This window comes from Anas platyrhynchos, chromosome 2, assembly GCF_047663525.1.
Source record: "Anas platyrhynchos isolate ZD024472 breed Pekin duck chromosome 2, IASCAAS_PekinDuck_T2T, whole genome shotgun sequence".
NCBI classification, from domain to species: domain Eukaryota; kingdom Metazoa; phylum Chordata; class Aves; order Anseriformes; family Anatidae; genus Anas; species Anas platyrhynchos.
The window spans coordinates 108,456,986-108,471,303 of record NC_092588.1 but is presented as its reverse complement, the minus strand read 5'-3'; the positions used below and the strand labels follow the sequence as shown (position 1 = coordinate 108,471,303).

The 14,318-nt window shown below is 44.4% G+C and overlaps 1 protein-coding gene across 6 annotated transcripts in view; it reads right to left on the bottom strand.

The window, feature by feature from the left end:
• Positions 1-14,318, bottom strand: part of RNF144B (ring finger protein 144B) — an 86,646-nt gene that overhangs the window by 34,647 nt on the left and 37,681 nt on the right. For 3 of the 6 annotated variants that reach the window (XM_072033332.1, XM_027451229.3, XM_027451227.3), the window contains exon 2: positions 4,144-4,332. The exons of 1 other annotated variant lie outside the window; for it this stretch is intronic. In XM_072033332.1, coding sequence (XP_071889433.1) covers positions 4,144-4,308 — 165 coding nt within the window. In that variant the 5' untranslated portion in view covers positions 4,309-4,332. The remainder of the gene's footprint in view (positions 1-4,143; positions 4,333-14,318) is intronic. 2 more of the 6 variants (XM_072033333.1, XM_027451230.3) reach the window with 1 other exon arrangement.

The following is a 14,318-nucleotide window of genomic DNA, read 5'->3' as shown; positions in this document are numbered from 1 at the left end:
ATATAAGCTGCTGCTTGACGTAAATAGCAGCGACGCTATAGTGAGTGATTGCTCACCTGGCTCATGTCAGGGACCTGAAATGCCCAGAAAGAGGGGGAAAAAAGAGCAAAGGCAAAACCAAAACAGAACTGGTGTGGGGGAAAAAGCCGATACCAGCATGCTCACACATTTAAAGGACCCCCAAACCATGTTCTCCTTAACAGCAATGTTGTTAACAGTAAGTAACCCAGCAGAGCACTCCTGATGTTTGCCCAAGTGAGGCAAAATAAAATTTTGTAAGTGTATTACTCAGGGTATAATAAATATTAGTTTGCTTTGGACCCAGAGAGAAGTGCACTAAAATACCATATTTCTTAACACTCTGATGGCTTAGCCAGACATGGAATATAATCATTTTATATATATATATATGAGCAGTGTGACCACCAAAGGGGCAAAGACCTGTGTAAATGCACGTGTGTGCCATCCAAGGACAAAGAGGTTGCAAGACAAAGCAAGCACAAGGTACTGCAGATAAGAAGGACATCCTGCCAAATATGTGTGAATGATGACTGGAGAGATGAAAAAAACAAGATAAACAGCATGGGGAACAGACAAGACACTCCCTACACCCCCTTTTCTGAATGGGACAAGTAGCATAAAACCGTGTGGTACAAGCAACACATATATTGTTGAATATCTATACATATTTTCATTTACAATACTGTACATCACTGCAAAGGTTTTATGGATATAGTCAATGACCAGAGTAACATAAAGTGCAGTCAACAAGTTTTGCAGAGAAAATATACCTCACCATTTCCCTGCCCAGCCCCCTTCAGAGATCAGTCTTTCATTCGAAACTAATATAAACCAAACACAGCTAACCCACGCCATGATGTGCATTACAGCCATTTCCAAATTCTTGGGATGTGTAAATGTGTGCTTCATCTCGCATCTCAGTGGAGTCTTATGCCAACCGCAACAAATGTGGAGAAATACAAGGTTGATGACTCTTCAGACCTGACTGGGCTACCAAATAAGACATCAAGTGTGCTCCAGAAAGCCATCTGCTATTCCTTCTCTGAATAGACAGAGTAAAACTGTTTATAGGTAGTTGAAAAGCTCCTGCCTTAACAGCAACTTTCCACCAAAATTCAAGCATACACCTTCTTAAACAGAGATTACTTACTTTGGTTAGAATGCAGCTTTTAGGAGATATATAAGGTGAGTATCTAAGCTGAAAACACAGCTGTATACAATCTGAATGAAAAGGAGGTATGATCTCCCCCTGCACATGCCTAGACAGTAACAATTTCCAGTTATTTCCACAGCTAAAAATGCTGTAGTAAAAAAGAGTCACAGACAGAGAAGCATCATTATAGCTGTCATATAAAAAGGCCTCACACATGTAATAGAACAAAAAGTTAGCCAAATCAGTGGCTTCAACTTAGAATACACTATGCCCATGTCAAGTCCTTTTCTATTAAATTTCAAATGTAATACTGCTCTTGAATCTATAGAATTAACCTTAGTGATAAAAGATAAGAATAAGCTATGCAAGCTGAAAGCATTGCTAGCTCAAAAACTAATATGGGCTTGATCCCATAGCTCAAGGTTGACATTCTCACTGCAATCTCTGTCTTAAAGGCAGCATGAAGGTATCTAAGAGCCTTATCATGGGTGGGAGGAAAGTTATGGTGTTGCATACCAGAGCAGCTAACTGCAGGTTCTGCCCTGAGCAATGCCCAGTGCAAGCCCTGGCATCAAGGCACTCTGTGGTGAGGTGCTTCTGCCACTGCTCTTTGGAGGCTGCCTAAAGGGATCGGTGCAACTTAGCTTCCCAGAAACTGCTCTGGGTTCGAGATGGAAAAGCATTTAGGCGGGTTAAAAGTTTGCAGAGCCCTCTTTGTTACAGGATGCAAGATCCATGTTTGTGATGCATCAGCACAGAAGCATATTGGGAGGGTGCTCAGACACAGATTACCATTCAGATCTGTGCTACAGGTACCAATCAACCTTCCTCTGTTACATATCTCACCTTTAAAAGTAGTGCCTTATAACTCCCTTTCTCTTTATAACCACCACAAAACGTCTCAATGCTTTTTGAGACCCTTGATCTCCAGAGGAGCCTTCCTGAGCCCACGCCACAGCAGCAGTAGGTAGAACTGAGCTTCGTCGTGGGCACAGAGGGACCACAGGGAGCAAAGACGTGTAGAAAGCTGTGCTGCTGCCAGCCCTGCTCGTATTTGTTTCTATCTCAACACACGTGGTGAGCAACAGGAAAGGGAGCAGGAAAGTGCAGAGCACTCTGCAGGCAGTGACTCAGCCCCTGTCCAACCTTTCACACTGGCAGCCGCAGAAATAAGGAGATGGCAGCCTCTCCTCACAGACAGCCTGGTGAGAAAGGAGCTGTTCCTTACCTGCCCCTGGTATCACAGCCAGGCAAGGCGCTTGCAGGACAAGTGAGAAGTGACCGTGAAAGACAGAGGTAAGCAGGCAACAACAGCCAAAGGGTAGACACAGAGCATAAGCACAACCAAGGCATATTAGGCACACTGAGATAAATAGAGCTTGTTGAAAGACTTCTCCCAGCTGCGTTCAGTACTCACCCAAGGCTGGCTCTAGCCTTAGACAAAGGCAGCAAAGATGCACAGATGCAAAGCACCCGTGACTGCACTTCCCAATTTTTTGCAGTGGCACTAGAGAGCCAAGCTCAGAGCAGATGCTCATGATGCTGCTGGCCAGGTAAGGGCCATACATAGGACCACAACCACACACAGACATCGCTGACATCTCCCTTTAGCCACGGCCCTGGCGGATTGGAGAGCACAGCTCTGCCTGGCACAGTCCTCAGCAGTCCTCCCTTCCCCAGGGGGAAAGGAATTACTCTGCCCAGCTAACACTGAAGTCAGAGTCATGTGCTATGAATGATACTAAATCAGTCATTGAATTCTTGGAGAAGAGTGGGACCACTTTAAATGTATCCACATTTCCAAATTTTAAAATCTGAAGTTGTATCCTCCTTCATATCTACCTGTTAGGCACGTTCTCTTAAAACCTATGTTACAAACTAAAGAGTGGAAATGTTTTGTGGAAGTCATCAAGGAAAAGACACTGCATGAAGTTCAGGTTGAAAATGCACATTAACCAATCTTACACTACTTTCTTGAAACACGTAACTACATTCTTGTCCCTCTTATGCTGCCCTTAACTCAGTCTAAATGAAGATACTCTGACTCAAGCAGGCTTGACAAATATCTCATTTTTTCCATGAGTTCAAACAATCAAGCACAAAACTTTAGAAGTACTTCTTTGATGCTCATCCACAAGTTGTTAAAAAAACATATATATATATAATGTTTATTCTGGATTTTTTAAAAAAGCAAAACAAAACAAAAACCCTCTGTACAATGGCTTCTGACCTACTTCCAATATCTGTTAGTCAAGTACATCAGTCACTATTGCCAGAGAGTCTGGATTCATTTTCCCATTCTGACAAAGAAACCAGAAGAGCACTAATATCTGTAGGGCTTTCATGAGCTCACTCAACCTCAGCCTTTATCACTTCCATCAGCTTTATTTGATCTGAATTTGCAGGATAGAAAGTCCTCACTGACAACTATAGGCAATGCATGACCTGGGCAATTTCTCTGCAGCGTAGACTGCAGAGACAAAGGTTCAATAGGCCAAGGTTAATTTTTGTTTAGGTTTTCTGGTTGCCTTTGAAAAATACATACAAGACTTAAAAAAAAAAAAAAATAGGCCTCTAACTACTCAGAAAATAACAGGGAAACAAAACCTAACAAAATCTCACAGTCATTCTATGACATTTCAAGATATCGCTTAAGAAAAAATAAACGCTGAGACTGTATATAGACAGCATATGTTCTCTAACAGTCTTAAAATGCATATTTTCCCCATTTAATACTAGAATTTATTATTATTTGCTATGTAAATATCTCTTAGAGTTACACATTATCAAAAACCGAATGGCAGATAAGTCTCTAGATAAGGCAAGATAGACTAATATCAAATATTCTTTAGGAAAGCATCCTATATCAATGTGGATATCCTTCAAGCAATCCCAAGCAACCCTGTCTCACAGCTCTGTCTATCCCCCATTACTCTGCTCTGTAATCTAAAGGTGCTGCTAGATCTTACCGATGTACAAAAGATGCAGCTGCATTCCTGAAGAGTGGTCATCTTATCCAGGGAATATTCACAGAGACATAGCTTGCAAGTGAGCAGCGGCTCCAGAGCCAAGTCTCCAGCTCCTGACTTGTCAGCTGTCATGGTGAGGGGGCAAGCCTTCCCAGCAGAGCCCATCCTCTTCCCAACTGTCCACTCTGCCTGAAAAGAGAAATCAACAGCTGAAATATCCCACAGGCCACATATTCACTTCTCCCTGATCTAAGAATTTACAGCTCGGATCCATAAAAGCCCCTGCACACCCAAATGTACCACTTCAGCATCTCAGTGCCAGTCTCACGCTTCAGGATGTTCAAAATTTACCAAGAAGATGCTTGAGAGCTCAGCTTCCCAAAAGGCCTGAACTGGATTGCATTCTCAGTGAATATTTACCTTATTGGCATGAAACACGTCAGTCAGGCCACTTATCATCAAATTAAAAAAAAATAATAAAAATCACATAGATGAGATATTATCTATGTTGTATGCAACACCAATCAAAGCCCTCACCAAAGTCCTAGGAGCAGGGATCTGACTTGGGACAATGAATTCTTTGCTCCCTCAAAGGAGTTTCAGAGCCATACCCCTCCCATCCCTGTGAATCCTGCGGTCATTGATGCACCCACACAGTTTCAGCTCCATTCCCACCTTCCATTTGACCTGGGGGCTCTCCTGGGCAGTGCAAGATGACTGCAGGTACAGACTCCCACTCCATAGGCGAGCACTTCAAACATTTAGCCTCTAATATAAGTGGCAGGTACCATGAACTGCACCTTCTCTTTGAGTTGTCACTGAGACAGTGAGCTAGCTGTCCCTACCAAGACGGGTAGCAAAGGCATCTAAACCCAGGAAAGCCTTTCACATTGCATGTCCTATGTGATACAGGGCTGAAACTTAAACCCAAAGGAGTAAGAGTGCTTCATGGATAGTTCTCTTTCTGAATTTCCTTGACTATGGTGGACAGCTGCCTGCTCAGGTCTGTGGGTTTTTGGTATCCCGCTCCCTGGCATCCAACTCTTCAATCTACCTCACAGGGCTCTTAGGCATATAAATGAGGTTTGTGAACTGTAAACTAAGTGCACTAGCACTTTGACATAGGGATACTCAAAATAGTCATGTTTCTACCACACATTGTGTCACACCAGTGCTTGGTGAAGAAATGTTTATCCCTTGAGAAGGAGCAATGGATTGGAATCTGATTCCATTATACATGGAGATACCATGCTCATATATATAATGTTCTCTGACCTAAGCATTTGAAAATACTGCACCATAACCATTAAAAAAAATCAAGATCCCCATTCTTACCCACTTACACTGAAAGAGAAATTAAAGAAAATGATCTCATGCTTAAACTGAAATAACAGTAAGCAAGTTTGCAGATTTTGTTCACCTCAAAATAGACAGTGGGTTTTGGTGCAGTATTTAGGGCACAGGAAAATCTATCGCCATCTCCAAGAAACATGGCCTGAATTCCAGACTTGCTTCTGAATATACTTTGCTGATGCCAAGAGGACCTTCCCACACATTTCTTTTAAGGAGAGACACAGTGGCCAGCTGCACACGGCCACTTGCACCAGCACAAAGCGAGAGCACAGCACGTCTAAATCTAAAAGGCCTCATTACAAATGGAGGCTACAGGACTGTGAAAACTGCAGGGGATCAAGACCTGTCACCTGTCCCTTTGCATGTCTTTCCTTTAAGCATCCAGTCTGAGAGACACAAAAGTCATAGCCAAGATTCTGGCAACCAACTTTCTTGCAGCTAACCCAAAGCAAATTCTGCTGTTAATGGCTTGCTATCTCTTGTTCAAAACATATGCCACGCTTGCATTATTCTTGGCTCAGTCCCCGCCGGCTGCCATGCAGACCCCCACATCTCGCCCCATACGGCTGCTGAGCTGGGCCGCCTGCATGGCCAGGAGCCTTGGAGCGAAGCCTCCCTCTGAGTCAGAAACTGCAACACTCTTCTGTAATTACTGCAACAGGGGGAAAAAGGGAGTGAGTCACTGGAAACGCTGCGGCAGATCAAGAACTACCTGTTATTTAGAACATGCTAGACATGATCTCAATATTTAGCAGGATTATAACGCGTTTACTCAGGTATGCTTTTCAACACCAGCTGCATCCGTACGGGTAAGCTACTCAGCTCCACGAGCAGTGCACCCAGCAGACAGCACCACACGAACCTGGCCGACCAGAGAATCCTGCCCCCAGTGCAGGCCAGGCTGCCTCACCTCACCACAACCTCGTTCACCCCAGTGGGGTTCAGCAAAAAAAAAAAAAAAAGCAGCCATGACCACAGCCGTGGGCACAGCACACAGGTGAGGCACCATGGCTACCACAAGCAGTGCTCTCTCCATGCCCCCTGAGGAGCTGGCTTGTCCATAAGCACTTCTCCAGGTCAGGCGCAGGTAAAGCCACCCTGTTAGTACCTGATAACCTGTCCATTAAAGAGGGAGAGGGTGCACGGCCTGCTCCTTTTCCTGGAGCAACCCAACCAACTGGTCTCTGCTTCTGCCCACCAGAACAGCTACTTGTGCTGCCAGTGCCAAGGAAAGCACGCAGGGAGAAGAGTTAATGGTCATGGAGAGGGATAGCCCCAGCCAGTGGGGAGAGAAACTGGGCCAGGGAAACACAGAATCACAGAATTGAAGGGGTTGGAAGGGATCTCCAGAGCTCATCGGGTCCAGCCCCCCTGCCAAAGCAGGTTCCCTAGAGCAGGCTGCCCAGGTAGGCATCCAGACGGGCCTTGAATATCTCCAGAGAAGGAGACTCCACAACCTCCCTGGGCAGCCTGTCCCAGTGCTCTGTGACCCTCACCGTGTAGCAGTTCTTTCACATGTTGGTGCGGATCTTCCCGTGTTCTATCTTGTGACCATTACTCCTTGTCCTGTCCCCACAAACCACTGAAAGGAGGTTGGCCAAATCCCTCTGTCTCCCATGCTTAAGGTATTTGTAAACATTGATAGATCCCCTCTCAGTCTTCTCTTCTCAAGGCTGAACAGACCCAGGTCTCTCAGTTATTCCTCATAGGGAAGGTGCTCCAGTCCCCATATCATGTTTGTGGCCCTCCACTGGACTCTTTCCAGGAGATCCCTGTCTTTTTTGTACCATGGGTCCAGAACTGGACCCAGTACTCCAGGTAAGGCCTGACCAGGGCAGAGTAGAGGGGAAGGAAGGAGGTTCAATGCCATGTTTCAGGTGGTGGAAACGATGGGGAAAGAAATTCACTTGTCTTCCTCCAGCTCTCCCCTTCTACTCCTTTCCCAACACTTCAAGGTCCATTGTCCTCTCCCGAGCTCTCAAGCCATCTCCTCAACTTTACTCCCCCTGGCAGAACTGCCTTTTCCATCCACTGCAGAGCAGCTGTGAACTTCCAACTCATCCGCTCCAAGTTTTTATGGCTTTCACTTTGCCTGGCCTAGTCCCACCGACTGTCATTAGTTAATTATACATCCATTAGCTCTCTTTATAGTGGATTAAAATTCCTACTTTAATTACAAGTTGCCAAGAGTTTAGGCTGAAAACAAAACATCTTGGATGTATGCGTCCTGCAGGGGAAGAGGGAATCACTGAAGAATGAGTTGGGGACAAAGAGGACAGTATTCCATATCTGATGGTGTTAGTAAAAATGACCTAAAAAAAGGAACCTCATATAGGCAGGATACATCTGTAAGCACTGAGATCTTCCTTTTCTCCTTTTTCGTACACACACAGATACCCCAATTATGACAGAATCCTGTATAAAGTAATACGTGCCTTATGGAAACCCAAATACAGCACATAATTTCTCACAAAAACCTCCACTGAACAATAACAAAGTCTGCATGAGACACTGTAGCACAAGGATAAACACATCTCAGGGATGCTCTAACCCAGAGGAACACAGACTAAATTCTGCACCAGCATAAATCAGTCAAACTGGGTCAAACTGGCCCCAGTCAGCACAAACACTCCTGTCTAAGGGCCCACGATCCAAGTCTTTTTACTTGCATTTGTCAGCCATGTACTCACATGCACACACACGCAGACCGTGTTCCTTTTACATGACATGGAATTTCCAGGAAATGGGATGTATTTCCGCAAATTGTGTGCTGCAAGGCTTATAAGGAAGAGGACCTGTTGGGGACATTCATCCTTCCCTGGCTCTGACGCTAGTGGTGTCAGTGGCACTTATAAGGCATGATGAGAAAGCCTGAACGAATGTGAGTGAGCTGGATGGGGTCAGTCCTAGGAGGGGGTAAACTGCACAGTCACCAGGAGCACAGTTTGCTGACCCGTCCACCCTGCTGCTTCCTTCAGCAGCCTGCAGGCACTTTTGCTACGCCTTATGGAGGTGACAAAGCTTCCATGTAGAACTGAAATGTCTCGGTGCCTTCCATAAGCAAGAAAACATACAGGCACGCTCAAAGTGAGCGAGAAAGGACTCAGGAGGGGAAGAAGGATAAGTAAAAACGGAAACACTAACACAAAACCGGTGGAGGGTTTGAGCTAAGTAAGAAAAACACAACAGCAAAAGCACAGGAGGAAGGTGTACAGAACTCGTCTGCCTTTAGGGCCTCCTGACACCACAGACCACCAGCATCTGGCTTTGAAAACTACTTCACTACAGCAAATATCCACTTTACCTACCCCTGGACAGGTACCATTGCAAATCTTGATATTAGCAAGATTTAGATCAATATTTCCTGAAGTGGAAACTATTAACCACCACAGTATGCTGAATTGGCTATGTTTACTCCTGTGGGTATGGAGCAGAACAGATTATAGCATTTGTCACGTTCTGTAGCCTCCAGATCAAGAGCCAGGACAGACTCAGCAGACACATCTCCCCTGGGAAGGTTGTCCAGGGTCTATACCATTAGATCCCATCAAGGTATTCTCCTCACACATCTACAGGATAGACATTTCAAATTGTGCCCTCATGTGTGTATTGCAGAAGGTTAAAAAAAGCATGAGAAGCAACCCAGCAAGCACCGAGGTCAGAGGAGAAGGAAAGAGAAGAGGCACTCCAGGCACTGGAGCAGAGATTCCCCTACAGCCCCTGGAAAGACCACCGTGGAGCAGGAATTTCCCTGCAGCTTGTGATGAGGACCACACCAGGTTTGTCCTGAAGGGCTGCAGCCTGCGGAGAGTCCATGCAGGAGCAGGGGAAACCATGGGGAGCGAGGAGCTGGTACGGGCTGGCCATAACCCCTCCATTCCCCAACCCTTGTACCATTTGTGGGAAGAGGCAGGGGAGCTGGGAATGAAGGAGTGAAGTTGAGCCTAGGAAAAATGGGAGGCTGGGGAGGTGTTGCGTTAATTTGGGGGTCAGTTTTTCACCATCCAAATCTATTCTAATTGCCAAGAAACTAATTTTCCCCGAGTAGAGTCTGTTTTGCCTGTGCTGGTACCTGGCAAGTGATCTCCTTGCCTTCACCTTAACCCGTTGAGTTTTCCCTCTGACGTCCCCCGGTGTCCTGTTGAGAAGGGGGAGTGAGAGCACAGCTGGGTGGGCGTCGGGCAGCCAGCCAAGGTCAAGCCAGCACAGCTCCACAGAGGTGTTAAAAATCAATGCAAGCAAGGGCTGAAACTTTCCCCTGTGAGCACGCACTGTAAGGTAACATCCTTGTCACGGTCATACAAAGGCTCGCTTAAGCCTGCCCAGGTGCCTCCAACCCAGATTACCAGGCTCAAGGAACAAAAGTTGCTCTGTGTATGTGACAGAGCAAACAAGCCAGGCAGTCTGCTAAGCTGCAACATCAGAAGGACATTGTCTGTGTGCCTGCAATCAACTCACTGTATTTAGCTTAAAAAAAAATGTGTCTGGGTGTGACTTTCACCTCTTAGAAACATCACATAAAATCATGAAAGCCTTCTGCGCTGATGCTGGAGGAGAATGAATGGATTACATTCAGCACCATAAGTCATCCTTTCATTTCTCCCACGCTGCATCCAATAACAACAGGGTTCTTAGAGAAGCCACGTCGAGCCTCCTGTTTACAAACAATTCTGCTGGAGTTAGTAGTTCTACGCTTTTAGCTCAACGCTGAGTTTAAAGGGAGTCAATAAATGTACAAAAATGTACAAACTACTCCAAGAAATACTCACAGGATAAAAGGGGCCCTTCATGTGTTTTTTGGGCAGGTGGCCCATCCTGTGGGACAGGGTAAGCCTTCATGTCCCCTCTACCCCAGCATCCTCCCATGGCTTACGATCGACCAGCACCCAGGCATGGACCTGTATGAACATGGGATCATGAAGAGGTCTGGGACTAGGCTTATGGTCATGTGCTGCCCTAACACATAACATAGCACCTTCCCATTTAAAAAAAAAAAAAAAAAAAAACCTTTCAGTATCAGAATGAACGTACTGACAGCACCTGCCCGAAGTTTCCATTTAGTGTACCAGGTAATCACCAAGCTTTGCTAAAGAAGAACTTGCAAAGAAGAACTTGCAAGTGCTGTAATTGTTTCTCATGCCCTAGAGATTTCTGAAGTACTCCACCCATTACAAAATTATTTCAATGCCACATAAAAACCTGTTTTGACGTTGTTAACTCAGTATTTGGTTGTTTCCTGTAACTAAGGTTCTCCTCCTAAATAATAATAGTAATTCCTGAAAAATACAAGCGTGCAAAAGCAATCCTAAAAATCAGGCCCTTGGGGAAAAAGAGTAATTATAGAAATATGCCAAAAATATAACACAGTGGTATTAAGGTAATGGGGTAAGATCACAGCAGATAAAAACCCAGCTGTGAAATTAGGACACGTGAAGACAAATGTCAGAAACCTATGTGTTTGTAAGATCAGCTTCAACAAAACTCTATCCTCTTTACCAGCTTTGGTTACAACTTCTGAGACAACTGTCCCAGTTCTCTCAAGACAATGTTATTCAAATCACAGAAAGGCTTGGGTTGGAAGGGACTTTAAAGACCTTAAAGACTACCCAGTGCCAACCCCCTGTCACAGGCAGGGACACCTCCCACCAGACCATGCTGCCCAAAGCCCCATCCAACCTGGCCTTGGGCACCTTCAGGGATGGGGTTTTAGTTTTTTTAGTTTAAAGCCATTCCCCCTCATCCTATCATTATCTGCCAAAGCAAAAAGTTGCCCTCCATCTTTTTTATAAGCCCCCTTGAAGTATGGAGAAGCTGCAATGAGGTGTCCCCAGAGCCTTCTCTTCTGCAGGCTGAACACCCCCAGCTCCCTCAGCCTTTCTTCACAGGAGAGGTGCTTCAGCCCTCTGAGCATCTTCTGTACCCGCTCTAACAGCTCCACATCCCTCTTGTGCTGTTCTTCAAAATCCACGTTTAAGGCCGGTTTTATAAACTCAACGGTTCTGCAGGAGGTATTGGTGTGAATCAAGCCAGCTATTATTCCTGTGGTCTATTAGACTCGCCACGAACCCACAACGCGTTAATTTCTTCTTCTGATATGCACTGCCTACACAGAGCTGCCAATCTCGTCCATACAGCATTACTTACGAAGTACTGGTTCGGTAAGGCTGTAAAACATGTGATTAAAGCTCCCATTCAGGAAAGCCTTCATCTTCAAGGAGGACACTTAATCATATGCTTAAGTGTTCCCGTGTATCAAAGCCTAGGTATTTTGCTTTATTACGATGGGATTATTAACAAGTTAAACAAGTAATTAGATTTTTCAAAATTCTGCTGTCCAAAAAAGCAACCATGAATGAAATGTCTAATTTAAAATCAATGTTAATATATTCAGGATTACCGTATTACACCTGTGCCTTAATGCAAGCAAGCCGATGACTTGATTACATGTCTAAGGAAAAGCCATTTTTGGACTACCATAATATGCCACCAAGCTGAAGTGTCAGAAATTATATCAATATCTGCTCTGTTTGAGCAGAGCTTAAGAAAACTAGATGTGTAATACTTCATGCACTGTAAAAATTGTATTTTAAGAAAACATCTTTGAAGAACCAGCAGTTGAAGTAAACGTGCTGTCTGGTACACGAGAACACACCACACTGAAGGCAATTTCTCTCACTTGTTTTTGGAGTACTTGCATATCATGCTAGCAACCAAGAAATAAATATATCAAATATTTTGGAAAGGAATGTAGTAATCAGGAAGCCTCTTGCACAGACACACAACAAAAAAAGTAAGGGAAAGAGTGCATTAATTAAGAATATCATCCAGCTTCCTGCCATGTATTTTTATACTAGCATTTTAGGATGACTAAAGCACACATCGAACAGCTTCCCAAATCCCACATGAACCCAGTAATTTCAAATCATTCTAATGAATCAAACCGTCATTAGGGCACATGTAAATCGTGACACTCCACAACTCTTTGTGGGCATATTTTTTGCACACTGCATCTCTACTGTAATTCTCTACTGTAAAACTGTAAGGTAAGAGCAACTTGGAGATTTTATAACAATTTTTCACTGTAACTTTTAGCAACCCTATATTGGTATGTCCTCAGGGAATTCTTTTGTAAGATGCTTCTGGATATTAATTGAATATAACAAACCCCTAATTTTTTTCCAAAATAGATGTGATTCATTGCACTTGTGGGAATTCTTTGTGTTTCCTTGTAATGCTGCTTTAGAATAAGGTAGGGGGAAAGATGTGGGCTTTTCCCCCTTCCATTCCTAAAAAGCTGAGGAGTCCAAGAAAAGGGAATCCAACAGCCAACAGTGAAATAATCACTGCTACTCCTAGCTGACAGGCAGCTAGGAAAAGCATTTTCCAAGCACTTACAAAGACTGAAACAGAAACAATGCACCCTGATGCTAAACTGCAGTGCACAATCCAAGCACGGTCTTCATCTCTCCTCAGTACTGACAGCAGCCACAGCACAGCAGTATTGACCGACTCCATGAGGACAGACGGGAGCCTTTCTGGGAAGTCGTCAGATCATTGTATCACAGAAGCCACCACCTTCAGACAGTTCTGCTGGAACTGGACTTGAACTGGGACATCCCGACACTCAGGGTGCAGCTCCGTCAATGTCAGCAGATCTACTGCCCACAGGTCCTGTGGGCATCCCGTTGGGGACAAGCCAGATGAACCAAGTTTGCTCTGCCCAAGCAGTGTGGAGGTGCTCCGGTCCTGCAGATGGTCAGTATCTGGATTCTCCTAAAGATTTATGTTCACCCTGGCAGTCACAGAGCGGTAGGAAGTTATCAGCACAAAATGCAGTGGAACTGGCAAACTGCAGCTAGATGATAGCACCGGTGTATTTTGACATCAAACATTTCCAAATATTTCCACAACACATCCAAACAACAAAATTGTACCAACTGGAATTTCAAGTATTAGTTACCAAGGTGAGATTAGACTCTAAAGCTTATCTAAATAACACTCCCTTTTCTTAATGATACCATGCAATGCCTGCCAATGCTAAGCTACGAGGAATTTCCATCCTAACTAGTTTGGTGTATTTTATTTTTAACTTCCTGTTGACAAGAGGTAATATACCACTACTAAAAAAAACTCCACTCTTCGTGACATTAATGGCAAAAGCAAATGATAGGTCTTCCTTTTTGATCACATGAAGGGTTTTGGTAACTGCAGCATAGTAAGTAAAAAGGAATTAAGCCCTTGGGATGTCAAGTGGGTTGATAACTCAGCTAGCTGTCTCAGACGAAACAGGAATAGGAAGTGAAATGTAACAGTTTGCCTTCGACATAGAAAAAAAAATGTTTGTTTTTGTTAATCAGATAACAAAACCTTGGGATCTGTTAACTCCTTGAACTAGATTGTTTGTAGTTTAGATAGGATATTTTCAGAACATATTTGTGACATTGGCCTGTTCCAACGTCAAGGATTTCTGGAACGTATTTGTAAACTCACGTCGTTAAAGTGAAAGCGGTGGCACTGTACTTGACAGAGGGGCCAACTTTATCTGTTTGCTCAGGAGACACTAACTGGGCCATCGGGCTCCTCTGGCTGCTCATGGTTCCTTCTTCAGAGCAGCGTCCTGACTGCAAGGCAAGCAGTCCAAGGCAAGCAGAGACACGACCCAGAGCCAGGCCTCAAATGTGACAGCAAAACACTTCTTAGTGCCAAGATAAGCATGCAGAACTTTCCAGAAGCCAAAAACCAACCGAGCTGACCAAAACAATGAAAGAGATCCTCCACTGACTTCTGTAAAAACACCATATACTACAGAAATTAACTGAACT